Source organism: Muntiacus reevesi, chromosome 13 (genome assembly GCF_963930625.1).
Source record: "Muntiacus reevesi chromosome 13, mMunRee1.1, whole genome shotgun sequence".
NCBI classification, from domain to species: Eukaryota; Metazoa; Chordata; class Mammalia; order Artiodactyla; family Cervidae; genus Muntiacus; species Muntiacus reevesi.
The window spans coordinates 3,903,261-3,921,861 of record NC_089261.1 but is presented as its reverse complement, the minus strand read 5'-3'; the positions used below and the strand labels follow the sequence as shown (position 1 = coordinate 3,921,861).

At 47.6% G+C, this 18,601-nt stretch overlaps 1 protein-coding gene across 1 annotated transcript in view; it reads left to right on the top strand.

Annotated features, from left to right (window-relative positions):
• LIMK2 (LIM domain kinase 2) overlaps window positions 1-18,601 on the top strand; it is a 52,684-nt gene that overhangs the window by 539 nt on the left and 33,544 nt on the right. Inside the window, exon 2 of the mRNA XM_065904009.1 lies at window positions 12,342-12,441. Within this exon, the coding sequence (XP_065760081.1) occupies window positions 12,342-12,441 (100 nt within the window). The remainder of the gene's footprint in view (window positions 1-12,341; window positions 12,442-18,601) is intronic.

Below are 18,601 nucleotides of genomic sequence, written 5' to 3'. Positions count from 1 at the left end.
GAGGGGTTTGAGAGAACACGGAGAGTACGGGAGCCTCAGAGTTTGGGCCAGGAGGGAATGGAGAGTTACCCCGGGTAATGGGTTTTCTGTGGAAAATTGCGGAGAGCATGGCTTTCCCCATGGGATCCGAGGCTTCTGGCGGGTATGTTGCGGTCAGTCTCCGGGGGGGTGGGGTTCTTTGCAGGAAGTAAGCAGTGTGGGCTCCTTGGGCGTTTAGGCAGCGATTGAGGGTAGGGAGAGAGTACATCTTTCTGGGGCAAGTAGGCTCCCCCCCCCCCCCGGGGCCCTCACGGGGACCCCTCAGAGCAGAGAGGAATGTGGGCCAACACCTCCTAAAAGGAAGTATCCAAGGGTGAAGGGTAGCTTCAGGGTTAGGTTGGTGAGGCCTGCAGTCCCCTCCCCATCACCTCACACCACCGTGCAGCTTCCTGCCCTCCTTGTCTGTCCCCCAGCACCAGGACCTTACTGTTTCCCAGCCACCTGTGTGGGTGGCCCAGCCTCTAGGTCGACCAGGGTCAGCATCCAGAAGCTTTCTAGAGCTGGCAGGAGGGAATAGTGGAGGAGGGAGACTGTCCTGGATATCTGCCCCCGCTTCCTGGCTTTCAGCCTGTGGACAGTCACTTCCTCCATCCTGAATACAAGGAGCAGGCCACCAATGGGTCACTTCCTCACCATGGGAGCATGGCATTTTCTCCTTATTCTTGATAATAGGCTTACTGGAGAAAGAGGGCTAGGGGTAGACATGCTGCCTGTCCCTTCCTGTTTTACTTTTTTTTTTTTTTAGCTTTCAGAGTTTCTTTATCTCAAATGATTTCTATTTTTTTTTTCTAACCTCTAGGTAATGTCGGTTCCCTGTCTTGAACCTTGATTCTCAGAAACTTGTGAAAGATCTTAGAGTGCAGTAATGTTTATTGGCTCTTTCTCTGAAGGAACCGAAAAGCTGTCTGGAGGTATTAGTGCCTCTGGATGCATTAGTTTGTACATTCTTCCATAAAAATATTTATTGGATACTTCTGGACCACGCATTTAGCCAAGTGCTGAGAAATATAAAGATAAACAAAACAGACACAGTTCTTACCTTTGTAGTGCTTAGACTCCTAGAGATGAACAGTAAATAAATGAGGTGACAATTGAGATAAATGCCATAATAACTGAGGTGAGCAATTGAGATAATTGCAGTAAGATTGCACCAGGGGCAAGGGGAGTGGATAGGGAATACATTCCTTTAAAAAGCAAGTTTATACTGAGCCCTGAAGATAAGTAGAAGTTAGTCCAGCTAAGAAAGGGCAAAGAACTTTCCAGGCAGAGGGAACATAAAAAGGCCCCGAGGCAGGAAGGCATGTGGTGCCTTTGAAGAGCTATGAGAAGGTCAATATGGCTGTTTTATGGAAGAGGAGACTAAGGTTCAGAAATTGCTTATTCAAGTTTCCAAAGCCAAGTGAATGGCAGTGGTCAGAATTCATATTTTCCAGCTTCAAATTTGGTGCATCATCCTCTCTATATCACAAACACTAGAATGAAGTTGCCCATGGAGTCAGAGAAGCAAGTGGGACTTACTTTTACTTGTTATGTCTGAACTGTGTTCCAAGACAACTCAGATTCCTGTGTAACAGGAGAATCAGCAACAAAGAAATCAAATATTTGCTAAGTACCTGTGATGTCTAAGGCACTGAGCTGGGTCCAAGTGTTAATAGATGCTAGAGATAATGCAACTCTCCTCATTTTACATGTAAAGAAACTGAGACCCAGGGAGAAAGATGGATTTGTCTAGGGTCACTCAACTAGTTGTAGAGCCAGGACTAACCTTTGACCTGTCCAGTGCTCTTTTCAATAGCCCAGTCCTTGAGGTGTACAAGGTCTGGCTCACAGTAGGCCCTTAGTAAATATTTGTGGAAATGAATATGTGGTTTGTGCCTTTGAGAAATTCACTATTTAGAGTAATTAAGGAAAAAATAAACAAATCAAGGCAAGCTATTATGAGTCCTGTAGGTGATAACATTTTGTGTGTGTGTATTACTTGCTCAGTCATGTCCAACTCTTTGTGACCCCATGGACTGTAGCCTTCTAGGCTCCTCTGTCCATGGGATTTCCCAGCAAGAATACTGGAGTGAGTAGCCTTTCCCTTCTCCAGGGGATCTTTCTGACCCAGGGATGGAACCTGCATCTCCTACATTGGAGGCAGATTCTTTTATCATCTGAGCCACCAGGGAAGCTTTCAAGTGATAACACTAGGGAATTTCAAAGGTGAAGGAGAACTTTATTCATTCATTCATCCCACAAATATATATTAAATTCCTGTTGTATACCAAACACTTCTAGGCCTGGGGGATTCAGCACAGAGCAAGATAGATCAAATCCCTTCCCTCGTGAAGTGTGTGTTCTGGTGGTGAGAGACAGTAAGTAAATATATGAATATCATATGTCAGGGGTAAATGCTCTGAAGAGAAATGAAGTATGATGAGGGCATAGGTGCAATGGGAGGTCACAGGAACCTCTGTGGTTAATGCCATCTGAGCAGAGAAATGAAGCATATCTGGGGGAAGAAGATTTTAGACAGGGAATACAAGAAAATGAGCAAAGACCCTGAGCCAGGTATGTGCTTGGCATGTTTGAAGAACAGCACGGTGTCCGGAGTGGCTACCAGATTTGTTCGGGGAATACTTGAGGGTAAGATTTGAGAAATCTTAGGTAGGTTAAAGAAAGGGGGATGGAATTTAGCAGGTTGATATCCTGGTAAGGGAGAAACTCTGGGAGTACAATTGCAAAGGCTGGTGAGTTTCAAGATCTTCACAAGGGGTGGTGACTTGATATGTACGGTGGAGACAAAGATTGGAAGGTGTGGGAGCCGTAGGAAGTGGAATGTAAGGCTGAGAAGGTGCGTGAAGCTAGACTGTGGAGGGTTTAATGCCAGGCTTGTAGAATTTTCTGGTCTGCAGTAGAAACTAGGTTTTGTGGCATGATGTGGGTATTTTATGCTTAGACTATCAGTCTGTTTCTGGTGGGCACGATGGATTGGACAAGGGTGAGGAAGAGCACCAGTCTGGATTAGGGTACTTTGGGCCCTGAGCTGAGCTTGTTAGTGATAGGAATGGGGAAGGAGGCACCAACCTGAGGAAATGCCTTTTGTCATGGTCAGGGCAGGGTGACACGAATGGCCCTGGATATGGGATGGAGGGAGCAAGGTAGGGTCTAAGAAGACCACAAGGTTTTAAAGCTGAATAGAAACCCATCATAGAATAGAAACCCAACTGTTAGGCTTTCCACATTCCTGGTGGGTTTTCTGCCTTTTCTGGAGGCTGGGCTTATTTCTAGTCCAGGGCTGGCATCTGATGAGTGCAAACTGAGGCAGGGAGCTCAGGCTCAGGCATACTAGGGAGGGGTGGGATCCACCCCCAGGTATCACTTTGGCGTTTCAGTGAGAGCATGGGGAACTGTACAAGTCTCTTACAAGTCTGTTCTTTCCCATTTTTGACCTTTCTTTATACAGTAGCAAGAATTAGACTCTGTTACCTATTCATTCACATCCAACAGTAGCTAAACATGAAACCATTGCTTGATTCTATTAAAATAAACCTTGAACATCCATCCTGGGATTCTGTTTGGTCAGATCTTTCTAGCCATGATTTATTTTTCCAGGAAAGAAAGTCTAGAATGTAGTTAAAGACACAGACTTTGGAGCTAGCAGATCTTGTGGTCTAATTCCAGCTCTAACACTTGCTAATGGATCATTTCCATTTCTTTTTCAGTAAAATGGAAACAATACTAGTCCTTATTTCATGGAATCCTTATTTTTTGATTTTTAGTTTTTAGTGACTCAAGCCGTGTCCAACTCTTTGAGACCCCATGGACTATATCCTGCCACACTCCTCTGTCCGTGGAATTCTCCAGGCAAGAATACTGGAGTGGGTTGCCATTTCTTCCTCCAGGGGATTTTTCCAACCATGTTCGTTTAGTTCGTGCTTGCATAGTGCTTAGAACACTGCCTGACACATAATAAGGACTCAAAGTAGTTCTTCCCTGCCATCGACAATGGGTTGAGAATGACCATCCAAGAGTGTGGTTAACCAGATTCACCAATTTGTAGCCCTTCCCGCAGATCAGAAAATGCCCACTCATTCACAGCTAAGTAAACTTGTTGGAAGTGAGAACCTGAGTGCCCCAAAGCTGCAGGAACCACCTGTCTAGTTTGTGTCTCTACCAAATACCTTACTTCTCTACCAAGCTTGCCCTGCCCCCAGTACCTGGTTTGTCCCTCTTTGAGGTATGTTATTTTTGTACATATCCTTGCCGCTTATACTCATGAAGGGCCCCAGAAGTTTGTGGCCTACTTTATGTCTTGCATGTGAGCACATAGAAAACATTTGCTGAATTTGTTTTGAAAACCTCCCCTTCAGATTTTAGAGGCCAGTGGTTTTTTTGTTGTTGTTTTTTGTTTTTGGCCTCATGGCATACAGGATCTTGGTTCTCCCACCAGGAATTGAACCTGTGTCCCCTGCAGTGGAAATGTGGAGTTTTAACCACTGGACCGTCAGGGAAGTCCTGAGGCTAGTGTGTTTAATAGCTCAAACTTTTCCCGAGCCAACTGCCTAGGTATGCAGGAAAGAAGGAAGGAAAGCTACTCACAATTCAGTTGCCAACTAAGTGCCAGGCACTGTGGGAGGTATTTTCATGTAATGTATTTCTCTTAATTCTCTTGGTAATGCTGTAAGGTGGATGATATTATCCTCTTTTTAAAGATTAAGAGACAAGGGAGGTGAAATAGGTGAAGAGGATTAAGAGGTACAAACCTCTAGTTATAAAATAAGCCACAGGGATGTAATATGCAGCATAAGGAATATGGTCAATAACATTGTAGTAAGTTTGTACAGAAACAGGTGGTTACTGAAGTTAGTGTGGTGATCATTTCGTAATGTACACAGACATCAAATCACTATACAGTACACCCGGAACTAACATAATGTATATCAACTATATTTCAATTTAAAATCTTAACTGATAGGAACTGGGGGAGAAAGTTATTTGTTTACTTTCTTAGAAAAAAGTTTAAGACACAGGATCTGAGAGGTTAAATAATTTGCACAAGGACACAAGAGTCAGGTTTCAAACCCAGGTCTAATTCCAGTTCTTCTGCTTAACCCTTACAAATGTTTCCCAATAAACTAAAGAAGGGCAGAAGGGAACAACAGCAAGAAAAAAACCTGAGATCCCTGTGTCTGTGCCTTGACCTGAAAAATGAGAGGCCCCTGGTTTGGTGTCATAGACTCTCAGTAGGAATAATCTGATCACTCCTTTTATGAAGAATCTAAGGTCCAGAAAAGTCCATAAGCATCTTTAAAAATCATCCAGTCTTTCTTTCTTAGACACTCCCTTTGGTATATTTGGGAAGCTAGTGAGGAGGAAAATCCTTTGGTATGCAGAGAAGAGTATCTACTGGAACATAAATCATTATTGTTAGTCTTGTTGGTAGTCACGTCATTGAAATGTGATATTTTTTTCTCTTGGCTGTTTCCTACCAGTTGCTGCCCTGCCCCTTGGCTTCCTGCTTTATCCCTGAACAAATCAGATTTCTATACCTGACCTGTCAACTCCCAGGGGGCACAGCAGTCACCATACTTGTTTTGTGCTGCACTGAATTGGCTGGGTTTTGTTCCTGGTTCTCATTGTCTAGTGGAACATGAGAAGCACCAAAGATTTTTTTTCTCAAGTGAAAGGATAGAATCTGTACATGTTGGTTCAGGTCAGGCTTTATGGTTTCATGAGCTCTCAGCACTTGGGAATTTCTCACCACTTTGAAGTCAGAAAAGGACTAGTTTGCAGAGACCCAACTCTTAGATCAAGATTAAGGTAAATGTTAGTGTCTTATGGGAAATGCACTGGCTCTGAGTTGGAGTGGTAGGCTGAGCCTTCCACAGAGTAACTGTAGTTTTGAGCAAGTCTCAGCTTGTTTGAGGCTGCCTAGCGTCATGAAAATGCAACAGGTGTGGTGGTCTCAGAACTTGGGTTTGAGCCTTTCTCATGGTTTGACAACTTAGTTATCCTCTGATCCCATTTATGTTTCAGAAAAATGAAAGGGTTAGGTTTGGATAGATGATTTTTAGCCTTACCATCCTGGTACCCTTGTGCCTGCCCCAGTAGAGTCACAGGTTGTTTGAGGGTCACATCACCAATTATTAAGTTGGGAGAGAGAAGCATGTATAAGCTGAATATATTTTATACTGTTTTTCCAAAGATCCTGAAGGTGAGAAACTTCCTAACGAGCCATTTATTACAATTATCACCTTGTCTGCATCACACATTTAGCACTTCTTAAAAGCAAGAATAACCATGTAATGGTTATTACCAGTAATAACCATGAAGGCATCAGTCAATTCAATTCAGTTGCTCAGTCATGTCCGACTCTGCGACCCCATGGACTGCAGCACGCCAGGCCTCCCTGTCCATCATCAACTCCCGGAGCTTGCTCAAACTCATGTCCATTGAGTTGGTGATACCATCCATCCATCTCATCCTCTGTCCTCCCCTTCTCCTCCTGCCTTCAGTCTTAATCTGTAGAAGCATAGTTTTTTGATTATTAAACACCTAAAAAGGGCTCTGTATTGTTCAGAGTTGCTGAGGGCATTTACGTAGCTAGGCTCCCTTTTCTAGACTCTTGACAATCAGTAGGCACTGTTAAGTCTGCAAATAGGATCTGTAAACACAGTCAAGGGAGAGGTGAACGGCCTGGTACAATGAGGTCTTTTCTTAGAGGAAGACTTTCCAAGGCAGACAGCACTCTAGATTGGTCTTTCACTGGGCCTCACCAAAATCTCCAAGACTTTGTATTACTACATTTCTCTTCCTTTTCCTAGAATGAAGGTTGTAAGGGAGAATCATTGACTTTTAAGGCTGTAAGCATGCGGAAAAGGCCAATAGTATTTTTCTGAAGAAAGTCCAGGTTTGGGAGGCTGAAGGTTCTGAGGGAATTGCCTAGGTCAGTTACAGTGTGACAGACCAGGACATCTTCATGTGACTTTACCTGGAGTTAGTCCCAAGGATACATTCCAGGTGACTCATCACTGCTGACTGTTGGAGCTTATCTTTGGAAATTACCTCTATAGCTGGCAGCTGGGTCCAGTTTTTCAGTTGGATTTGCCACATAAAGGAGTATCCATTTGGCACCCACCTTCAGGCTAGGCCCTGGAGATCTGAAGATGATCAAGATATAATCTTTGCCCCTTAGAGCTGGAGGCAGTGATGCAGAGAGGGCAGTACTGAAGGAGGCAGAAACATTATGAACTGAAATTACAGAACAAATGGTATTAAGCAGTTATTTGACAAAGTGAAACAAACACTTCCTACCTTTAGGGGACCATGAAGGGAAGATGGACGTCTGATGAAGGGGGCAGAAAAGGTGGGTAAACAGTAGTTTAAACACCCAGAGTAACTAGAGGTGTGAGCGTTAGGATGCAGGAATATAATTGTGTGTGACAGGAATAAAAAATAGATCAAGATGTGACTAGAACATTCCTTTGTGAGGGGTGTTAAAAGATAAAGGTTCTTTGGGGCCACCTAGTCGAGAGCCATTTCTTCCTTTTTCTTCTTTAATTTATTTCTTTATTTTTGGCTGTGGCTGAATCTTCGTTACTGTGAGCAGAGACTCTTCTTTATTGCAGTGTTCTGGCTTCTCATGTTGTGGAACATGGGCTCTGGAGCATACATGCTTCAGTAGTTGTGGTGCATGGGCTTAGTTGCCCCACAGCATGTGGTATCTTCCCAGATCAGGGATCGAACCCATGTTCTCTGCATTGGCAGGCAGTTTCTTAACCACTGTACCACCAGGGAAGTCCTCCTTTCAATAAATGTTTGTTGAGGGATTGCAGTAGGCCAAGGAGCTGACAATAGCCAGCTTTAGTGTGTGTGAGGAGAAGGCAATGGCACCCCACTCCAGTACTCTTGCCTGGAAAATCCCATGGACAGAGGAGCCTGGTGGGCTGCCGTCCATGGGGTCGTGAAGAGTCGGACACAACTGAAGCGACTTAGCAGCAGTGTGTGTGAGGAGCTTGTGTTCCTGCCTTAGGAGCTTTGCACAGATCTGCCTGCCATCCCAGCTTGCACAGTTATCCTTTCCTCTTTTTGGCCTGGTTAATTTCTCTTCATCCTTTAGAGCTTAACTTGGAAATTGCTTCCTTTGGGAATATGTTCTTGTGTGCCCTACCTAACACCATTTGCTCCATTATATAAACTTGATATCTCCTTCCTACGACTTGCCACAATTATAATGAAAATAATTATGTTAATGTTTAATATATGCTCTATGTTTAATCTCTTTCTTGTGTGCTGCTTTTTTCCGACCGAGCACAGTTAGATACATAGTTGGCATGCAATAAATATTTGCTGAAAGAATGACTGAAGCATGTCCATTGAATTTAGCAATAAGCAGTCACTGTTGATCTTGGTGAGGCAGTTTCAGAGAAATGGTGGGGGTGGAAGTCAAATTGCAGTGGATTGTGTGGTAAATAGGAAGTGTGGAAATGAAGGCAGTGTAGTATGTGTAGACAGCTTCTTTTTAAGTTGAAGTATAGTTGACTTACAGTGTTGTATTGGTTTTGGGGTTTTACTGGATATTGAATATGTTTCCCCATGGTTTAGAGTAGGACCTTGTTGTTTATCTGTTTTGTATATAGTAGTTTATATCTGCTAATCCCAAACTCCTAATTTATCCCTCCCTGTCCTTTCCCCTTTGGTACTTAAATTTGTTTTCTTTCTTTCTTGTTTTTTTAAAGTCTTAATTGAATTTGTTACAGTATTGCTTGTGTTTTTTGTTTTGTTTTTTTGGCTCTGAGGCATGTGGGAATTTAGCTTCTGACCAGGGATCAAACCCACACCCCCTGCATTGGAAGGTGAAGTCTTAACCACTGGACTGCCAGGGAAGGGGAAAGTGAAGTGAAAGTCACTTAGTCATGTCCAATTCTTTGCGACCCCATGGACTATACAGTCCATGGAATTCTCCAGGCCAGAATACTGGAGTGGGTAACCGTTCCCTTCTCCCGGGGATCTTCCCAACCCAAGGATTGAACCCAGGTCTCTTGCATTGCAGGCGGATTCTTTACCAGCTGAGCCACCAAGGAATCCCTTTTTTTTTTGTTTTAAATGATGCACTAACTTGTTCTTGATCCATGTTTGTTTATTTACATTTGTGCAGGCTTGCTCTGCAGGTTGTGGCGCCTGCGGGCTGGCGCCACAGGTTGTGGCGAGTGAGGGCTGCTCTCTGTTGTGGTGCATGGGCTTCTCATTGCAGTGGCTTCTGTCTAGCAGAGCTCGGGCTCTGGACACTCAGGCTTCGGTTGTGGCTCATGGGCTTAGTTGCTCCATGGCCTGTGGGGACCTTCCTGGACCAGGGATCGAATCCCAGTCCCCTGCATTGGCAGGTGAGTCTTATCCACTGCACCACCAGGGACGTCCCATAAGTTTATTTTCTATTAGACATCTTTTAATACATGTGGCTATGAAGTGGAGAAGCAAGGGTGGTAGCTAGAGGAGAAAGCGGGCTCCAGATTTGTTTTGAATGGGAAAGACTTGAACTTCTTTAAACGGCAGTTGGAAAGAGCAGTGGAACAGGGAGTGGTGGAGACTGTCTTCTGAGAGGTGTGTGATGGGGTGGAGTCCAGACCAGAGCACAGTGCTCAGCAGTTGAGTTCTGTAGACACTGGGGCCTCTGGGTGAGTCAGCTAAGACTTCAGTACAGCAGGAAACGGAGCCAAAGGGCTGACCTCAGGGTGGGGGAGTGGCCATGCTGAAGGACACGGAGACTTTTCAAAGGTGGAGTCGGGTGGATGTGAGAGGAGGAAGTTGAGGCGGGGATCTTGATCTTTGTGCCCCTAATGTCTAGTACGGAAAGCTCAGATGGTAAAGCGTCTGCCTACAATGCGGGCGACCCGGGTTTGATCCCTGGGTCAGGAAGATAACCTGGAGAAGGAAATGGCAACCCACTCCAGTATTCTTGTCTGGAAAATCCCATGGCCTGAGGAGCCTGGTAGGCTACAGTCCGTGGGGTCGCAAAGAGTCGGACACGACTGAGCGACTTCACTTTCACTTTCAGTGTCTAGTCCAGAGCATGTGTTAAGTGTGTGTTTAATGGCCTTGAGTTTCTCAAGACTGGAGAGCACCACAGGCTCTGGAGGGTATGGACAGAACAAGTTAGCGTGAATATCTTCATAGTGGAAAGTCCTGATTCTTCTTGAATTTTGCAAGCAGCCAGAGGTCACTCAGAGCCAAGACAGATTGTTGAGCAAGTGGGTGGTCAGTTCAGAGCCTGTTCATTGTGGGTTAAAAAGTTAAAGCAAGGAACAGGTGTGGCTTAAAATAACGAGACTTGCTGGGGGTGAGACGCGGCAGTCTTAACAGGCCTTTCATGTAAAGAGTTCTCAAAACGTTTCATGCCAGTACCTCCAGGACTGGGAAGATTCATGTTGATGTCTGTGTTCACTAAGCCCTCTCACTAAGCCACTGCTTCACCCATAATCTGGTTGGAGGGAGTGTTTCAGACTTTCCTGCCTCAGAGTCTGTGAGGTCGTTGGTGCACTGTGTGAGCACTGCCACCCTCAAAACACAAAGGCTTCTCCCCCGTGAAAGTCTAAGAAGTTTAGATCCAGGAGGTGATGCGTGCACAGGAGAGGAGCGGGTGGGCTGAGGCATTGAAACCTTCTGCCAGCTTGCTCAACTCTTCCCTACGCTGGGAGGACAGCGGCTGGCGCCCTGGCTGCCCCAGAAGGCCGCCAGGCAGTCTTGAAGTGTGCGGAGCCGTGCATTGTCTATTCATGGCCCCTGAGCCTGTGAACCAGGGTCCGGTGCCTGTCACTGTGCCTGTGGCAGTCTGGAGTTACCCAAAGAGAACAAAGCTGCACACACAGGCGCACAACAGAGTCTTGTAACAGCCCTGTCCCGTTTCCTAGGGCTGAGTCAGGTACCACAACTTGGTCTCAGCTGCCCGCTTTATTTCACGAAGTTAGCATCTGAATCACACCAGGAGCATTGTGTTCTATCCCTTTTGGAGGGACATGGACGGACTCTGCTCTGAGCCCACACAGCCCTTCCCCATCCTTTTTCAGCCTTTAGTAAACTTCCCCCGTCTTTCAAGGCTCAACTTCCCCTGCAGACACTTTCCTGGCTCCCCTGAGCAGAATGAGCAAGAACTAGCAAAAGCACAGGCTTTAGAGTGGGCCAGACCTGAGCTGGGATGCTAATGCTGCTGATTGAGCTTTCACCCCCATCCCCAAGTTTCAGTTCCCTCACCATTAAATGAATATAATAATACCTGTCTCATGGTATCGTTTTGAGAATTGAGATTGGGTCTGTGAAAGAACCTAGCACAGTTCTTGGCAAGTAGGAGGCATTCATGAAATGTTTGTTCTTTTCCTACTGTACTGGTAATTTCTTTCTCTGAACTAAGTATTTTGCTGTGAAATAACATCTCAGTAAGAAAAAAAAATTACAATATGGAAGAATGTTTCTTTTCCAGCGCATTTCCTCTTCTAGGAACAAGGCGGTTTATCCAGTAGCCTCCAGGGTAGAGCTTGGACCGACGGGTCCAGTGAAAAGACCCATGATGCTGATTGAATGAATGAGCTCCTGGACGAAGTGATGGGAAATCAGCACAACTAGGGCATTTGAGGAGAAGGACAAGGCTGCAACGTGTGTAACCTAGAGAGTAGACCTTTCTGGGTGCTGGCTAGGAACAGTTGTAGGAAAGGTCGACCCGAAAAGAAAGAGACTTGTTCATTTCTTGTACTCAGGACTGTAAGTATGGGCTGAAAGGAAGGAAAAGGCAGGTTTTGTTTCATTTCAAAAAAAGGAACAACCAGAACCGGCTTTTAAAATATTTATTTATTGGTTGCTTCAGGTCTTTTGTTGCTGCACTTAGACTTCCTCTAGTCGCAGCGAGCAGGGGCTACTCTTGGGAGCAGAGGCTCTAGGCACACAGTAGTCAGAACACAGGGGCTCAGTAGTTGTGGCACAAGGGCTTCGCTGGAATCTTCCTGGACCAGAGATCGAACCCGGGCCCCGTGCACTGGCAGGCGCATTCCTATGCACTGTACCACCAGGGAAGTGCCAGAACCATCTTTTAAAAAGTGGAACGACAGACACTACTTTTGGGGCCATGGAGTCCCTGCCCCTGGGGAGATGAGCTGCTGAATGATTGCTCGGCAGGGATCTTGTGGAGGAGGGAACTGTGCATGTAGCAGAGCATCACTCAGCCCTTCCAACACCAGAGACTGTTAACTCCATATTCTTCTAGAAGGTAGGGATCCTGCCCCCGTACTGCCTGCTTCTTCAACCTCTGAATCCCTCGGTTCTGTGTGCAGGTGAAGATGCCTGGAGGTGTCAGGGCTGTGGAGACCACGTTGCTCCCAACCAGAGGTTGTACAGGACCGTCAGCGAAGCCTGGCACACCTCCTGCTTCCGGTAAGTGAGTCCATTTGCCCGTCTTCACCAATACACTGTGGGCCAGGCACTGGCCTTCATCCACTGGAAGATACAGAACAAGCTTCTGACTTGAGAGTTTCCATTTTGAGGGGTACTGTTCAAGGGGCAGAGAGGGAGCTGCCCAGGAACTGCACATGAGCAGAGGTCAGGTGGGGCCCCCTGACGCCAGATGGAGCTGGAAGAGTGGCACGCAGGCCAGGTAGGCCAGAGGTGGGAGGTTTGGGGATGGGAGGAGCCCTTTTCAGGGTCCCGGCACCCTCACCTGCCAGATGAGGAGACTGAGAACGAGAACACGCGGCTTTCCCGCGCCTGCACTTCTGATTACACAGGTGCCTTGAGGGCTGTTGGCAGAGCCAGCTCTTCTTCGCCCCAGGATGCCTCCCTAGCTTCCTGCTTTTTGTTATTCACTCTGTTATATCAGTGGCTCTTAGATGATTGCTTGGAGGCAGCTTGGTTTTTTGGAAACAGCACAGCCTTTAATGTCAGATCTGTTCTTGCTCTCTGAGACTCAGTTTCTTCATCAGGAAAATACAGATGTTAATCATCTCTCTCACAGACTTGTTGAGATCTAATGAAGTCAAATATGCCAAGGGCCCAGCCCTTGGTAGGTACCCACTGAATAGATGGAATCCTCGAAAGCAGGAGCTTGTCTTTGTATAATACAGAGCCCTGCGCCTGGCCCGCAGTCATTCTTCACCGGGAGGCTGGGTGGGCATTTGTGGCCCTCGTGGTCTGAAGCGGCAGCGCTGTGCTCGTGATGGAGAATGAGAGAGTGCAGACAGGCAGCACGTGCTGTAAATTCCAGCTCCCACACACAGCAAAGCGCCCGCTGTGCTGATAGCAAGTTATTCAGTTGACCTTTGAGCACTTGCCTCCACCCAGGGAACTATGTGAGGGGTTGGCCTGGAGGGCTCTGGCCTCTGGAGGAGTTGGAGCACTTTCCTGCCCTTTCAACTCTAACTCAGAGCTCGCCAGTCTTTGCTGTGCATCTGATTGCCTTGGTTACTCCTCTTATCCCCGGGGAAGTTGATTCTACTTCTGTTTTGCTTCTTTGGTAAGATAGGAGCAGAGTGTCAGAGCTGCAGGGGCCTCTGGCTGCCCTTTGATTTTACAGCTCAGCTAAACCAGCAACATCAGAGCCCTGTGAGTTCCCAGGCTGGAAGTCTCCTCGGCCTCTGACCCACATGGTCATGTTTGTTCCTGCCATTTTCCTATTTGTATGGATATCTTCTATCCAAAACAAGCAAGAATGGCTAGAAAAGCAATAGGAGAATTGCTGGATTCTCCTATAACTAGAAGCACCACTTCTGAATGATACAGCCGCTTTATATCACAGACTCGAGGCCCGAAACCAGAAAGACAAAAATTACATGGACAGGCCATGGATGAAATGAGCTGGCTCTAGAACTGCAGTCTTGGGTCACTAGCAGGTCTGGTTCGCGTGCACAGTGTGTGTGAGAGACAGACACAAGCACCTGCTCCTAAGGAAGTAAGGCGCGTTGTCCTGGTGGCAGAGCACAGGCTGTGGGGGAGACTGTTCAGATCCTGGTCTGCAGTTTACTAACGGGCCGTCAGTGACTTCCCTGAGCTCCAGGCACCTCGTCTGTAAAATGGGGAAAAGGACAGTTCTCGTCTCACAAGGTTGTTCAGGAGGATTAAATGTGATGACCCGTAAAAAGTCCCTGGCATAGCACCTGGCACATAGAAAACCATAAGTAATCAGTAGTTGTCATTAAGTGTTATATTGAGTGTGTGTCTATGTCCCCCTACATGCACATGAGTATTTTAACTTTGCACCACCCTGGCACAGTTAAACCAAGGTCATGCCTGTGGGGGAAGCAGACTATTTCAGTTCAGTCTCCCATTTGCGGCTTTGCTTCACGGACAGAGTCTTTCTGATCTTGCTCTACTGATGGGGCATGTCTCCTGCCTCCTGAGCTTTCCCATGGAGACTGGATGGCGTGGGACCCTCAGACGGAGCCTGGCGGTTTGCCCTGGGGAGGCTGGCTGCTCTGGAGTCAATGTGTTGTTGCTGTTCAGTCGCTGAGTCATGTCCGACTCTTTGTGACCCCCTGGACTGCAGCACGCCATCCTTCCCTGTCCTCCGCTATCTTCCGGAGTTTGCGCAAACTCATGTCCGTTGAGTCGGTGATGCCATCCAACCATCTCATCCTCTCTTGCCCCTCTTCTCCTCCCGCCTTCAGTCTTTCCCTGCATCAAGGTCTTTTCCAATGAGTTGGCTCTTCATATCAGGAGGCCAAAGTTTTAGAGCTTCAGCCTCAGTCCTTCCAGTGAATATTCAGGGTTGATTTCCTTTAGGATTGACTGCTTCGTTCTTGCTAATTTGACTTTGCCCCAAATTGGACGAATATCTTCAGGGCTTGGAAGGACTGCATTTTCTCTCTGACTCTGGAAGTGACCTTGGTTATGAGGAGCACAAGGCCTCAACCTGAACAGTCTTAAAAGGTCTCTTCCACCCCAACTGATCTGATTTCAGAGTGTGGGTTCAGAGGGGCCAGGGTCTAGTCTGCTAGAAGCAGGACCCTCCCTTCAGGCTACCCAAAGGAATCCATTCTTTCTGATTCCCAACCTAGCTGGGCTCCAGTTACAATAAAGGAAATGACTTTCCTTCTCCCCTTCCCCCACACCTTTGTTTTCCTAGTCACAGGGTGGGGCTGGATATTGAATGGAGAAATTGCTGGAGTTTAGCCGAAACTCCTCCCCTGGCCTTCTTACACCAGCCCATCCCCTGTCTGCAGCCACATCCGTAATCTTGCCTCTGATAGGGCCTTCCGCCAGATTCTCAGGTTCCCCGGACAATAGGAAACCACTTGAGGCTGGGAACCAGGGCTGTACAGTGGAGGCCAGCTGACAAACCTCCTGGAAGTCCGGAATTGTGCTGGTGCCGGTGGGCGCCTGGCCAGGATCCCTGTGGTCTCTGGATGCTTGGTGACCACCCCTCCCGCTTCCTCTCCTCAGCCTTTGCAGCGGGCCCATTTGGACTCTTTAAGTTGCTCCAGCCTTTCTTCTCCATGAGCAGTGCTGTCGGTTCTAGAGCTGGCGCCCTTCTCTCTGAAGCTTTCTGGAAAACTGGCCCCCTCTTGGTGGGGAGGAAAGCATCTGGGCCACACATTGTTTGTTGTTGTTGTTTAGTCGATATGCTGTGTCTAACTCTCTGACCCCGTGGATTATGGCAAGCCAAGCTTCCCTGTCCTTCAGTGTCTCCCAGAGATTGTTCAAACTCATGTCCATTGAGTTGGTGATGCCATCCAACCATCTCATCCTCTGTTATCCCCTTCTCCTCCTGCCCTCAATCTTTCCCAGCATCAGGGTCTTTTCCAGTGAGTCAGCTCTTCCCATCAGGTGGCCAGGGTATTGGAGCTTCAGCTTCAGCCTCAGTCTTTTCAATGAATATTCAGGCTTGATTTCCTTTAGGATTGACTGGCTTCATGTCCTTGCTGTCCAAGGGACTCTCAAGACTCTTCTCCAGCACCACAATTCGAAAGCATCCATTTTTTGGCACTCATTGTTTGTAGCTGAGGTTAAAACAAGAAGCTGTGAATGGTGACCTGGCCTCTTGGCATGTTTGCAAAGCAGGTGACAGGTTTTCTGAAGACTGCACTTTTCACCCTTTTAAGAGACGTTTGGCCAAGGAGGAGGGAGAAGCTGCCTCTGTTGGTCTTCATGGCCCTGACCTAGAACTCTGCTGTTTGACCTGATCTGACATCATTTGCAGAGGGAAACGCCGTGCCCCTTCCCCCCCATGAGGTTCCTACGAACTTTCAGGGCCTTCTTCCTCAGGATCGTGAAGATCTTTCTCTTTCGAGAAGTGTTTTCTAAAGGCAGAGCTCTGGGAAAGGGATGCTGCAGATAGAAAGCTGTCGTCACCTCATCAAGCTGCAGACCATTTCCTCTAAATTTGTGACTCCAGGAAAGGCTGGTGAAGAAATCACAGGCATAGCCACCGAGACTGTGGTGTAATGGGCTGGCTGACGACAGAGGGTTTTCTGCGGTGCTGAGAGCACCCACACCCCCATCCGCACAAGCTTAGTAGCTTGATAATTAGAGTAACAGGTATCACTTATCGAGTGCTCAGTCAGCATCAGACACTGTCCTAAGCACTTCACGTACATCATCTCATTTAATTCCCACAGTACCCTAATAATGGTGGTGCTGGTCTTACCTATTTTACAAATATAGGGCACAAATATGTGCCCACAGTCACAGAGTTAGTAGCTGGCATAGCTGGGATCTGAACCGAGGTGTCCTGCCTCCTCACTTACCAGAGTCTTTGCGTTCCTGACTGGGGCAGTCATTTAACCTCCCTGAGGCTAGGTTTCCTCTTCTATAGCAACACGGTGAAAAGAGACCACTGGTGGTGTCAGATAACACTGGAGGACCTCAGAGGCGTCACGAACTCTAGTGTCAACAGGAAGGGCTGTTAAACGGCTCGGGGTGTGGGAGCGGTGGGGCAACCCTGCCCCTGCTGCTGTACAGTTGGTGTTGCCGCCACGTTTACCCACTCGAGACCTTGGTGCCTGCTCACCCGTCTGTCCAGTGTGTCTCTAAGGAGATAGTCCGCAGCAGGTCATTAAGGCGGGCTGTCAGCGGCCTGGGGCCTTCCCCACGGGGAAGGGAAAGGGCCAGCACCGGGCCGCCTTCTGTGAACAGAGGGGCTCTGCCGGTATGTAGCAGAACGGTGTGTCCTTCACTGTGCGCCCCAACCCTGCTCTGTTCTCTGGAAAGAGAAGACTAACATCCACAGAAGCCCCAGCGGCTACGGGGCAGAGATGGAGAGGGGCCGTGGGGACCCAGGGGCGCACGGCTGATACTTACTAAGCACTGTTCTGGGGTTTTCACCTAGATTACCTGATTGAATCGGTTTCACTTAGACTGTCTTCCAGTAATCCTGCAACCCCATTTTATCCTAAAACAGGAAGGCCCAGAAAGGATAGGGTCACACAGAGCTGACATCTGAATTCAGGTCTCTCTGGCTCTGGGGGGTGGTGGGGGGGTGGTCTTCTTTCTACTGTGACTTCCACAGAGGAACAGGAGACCTGGATTTGGGCTTTAACTGAGCCAGACCAGCTGTGTAACTGTGGGCCAGTTGCTTGGCTAGATGCGCCTCATTTTCTTATCTCTAAGATGTGGTGGAAGTTACCCAGCTCATGAAGTCACTGCGAGCATCACAGACGTAGTGGATCAGAGAGCACTGAGGACGTTAGGATGGGGAACGTAAAGGGTCAGGGGCAAGTCTGTGGTCCTTGGTTCTGACTTCACTCGGAGCATCATCTGCTGTATTAAAGCGTTCAGTTGGCTGCTGTTGGGGATACAGATTTGACTTGTTGGCTTGGTCTCCTAGCTTGAAGCATTCTTAACAGTGGGCTCTAGTCTGGCTTCCACTGTGTCTCTTCCCTGGAACGTTCCCTTGGTCCAGAGGCCGATGCCACCAGTCTGTCTGCCGGCCACTCTTCAGTCCATCTTGTCTGGCCTTCTGAGCTGTGCTGGAGGTGGAACAGGAACCAGAGTTCGCAGTCAGGCTGCTTGAATTTCCATCCCAGTGCCTCTTGAGTCGCTGCCTTCATCTTCCTTTGCCACAGTTTCCTTCTCTATAAAAGAGTGGATTGGTTCCCATCTCAAAAGGTCATTCATTGTGCAGACTAAATTTGATCGTGCATTCAGAGCACTCAGCACTGTGCCTGACCGTAGTCAGGACTTAATAGGTGTTAGCGTTGATTGTTGGTGTCTCAGTCACTCTGGAAGCGGCCCCTTCCTTTGGCTTCGCTGAATTTCCCCGATCTCTCTGGTCATTCTGGCTTGTTCACATGTCTCTACCCAGCTCTGAAATGTTGCCGCCCCTCCGGGCACTCTATTTCCTCCCTGGGCAGCCTCATCCACCCCTGCGGCTCCTGTTGTCCTGCACACACTGGTGACTGTATACTCCACACACTGATGAGACCAGTACCAGTCCAGACCTTCCCACCAAGTTCTCGACTAGCTGTCCTTCTGTCAACCTTACATGTCCCTTTGGATGTCTTGTGGGTATCTCAGACCCCGCTGGACCCTCAGTCTTCCCCCCCAGACTGACTTCTTTTCCATCGTTACCTGTCCCGTTGAATGGTGCCACCATCTGCCCACT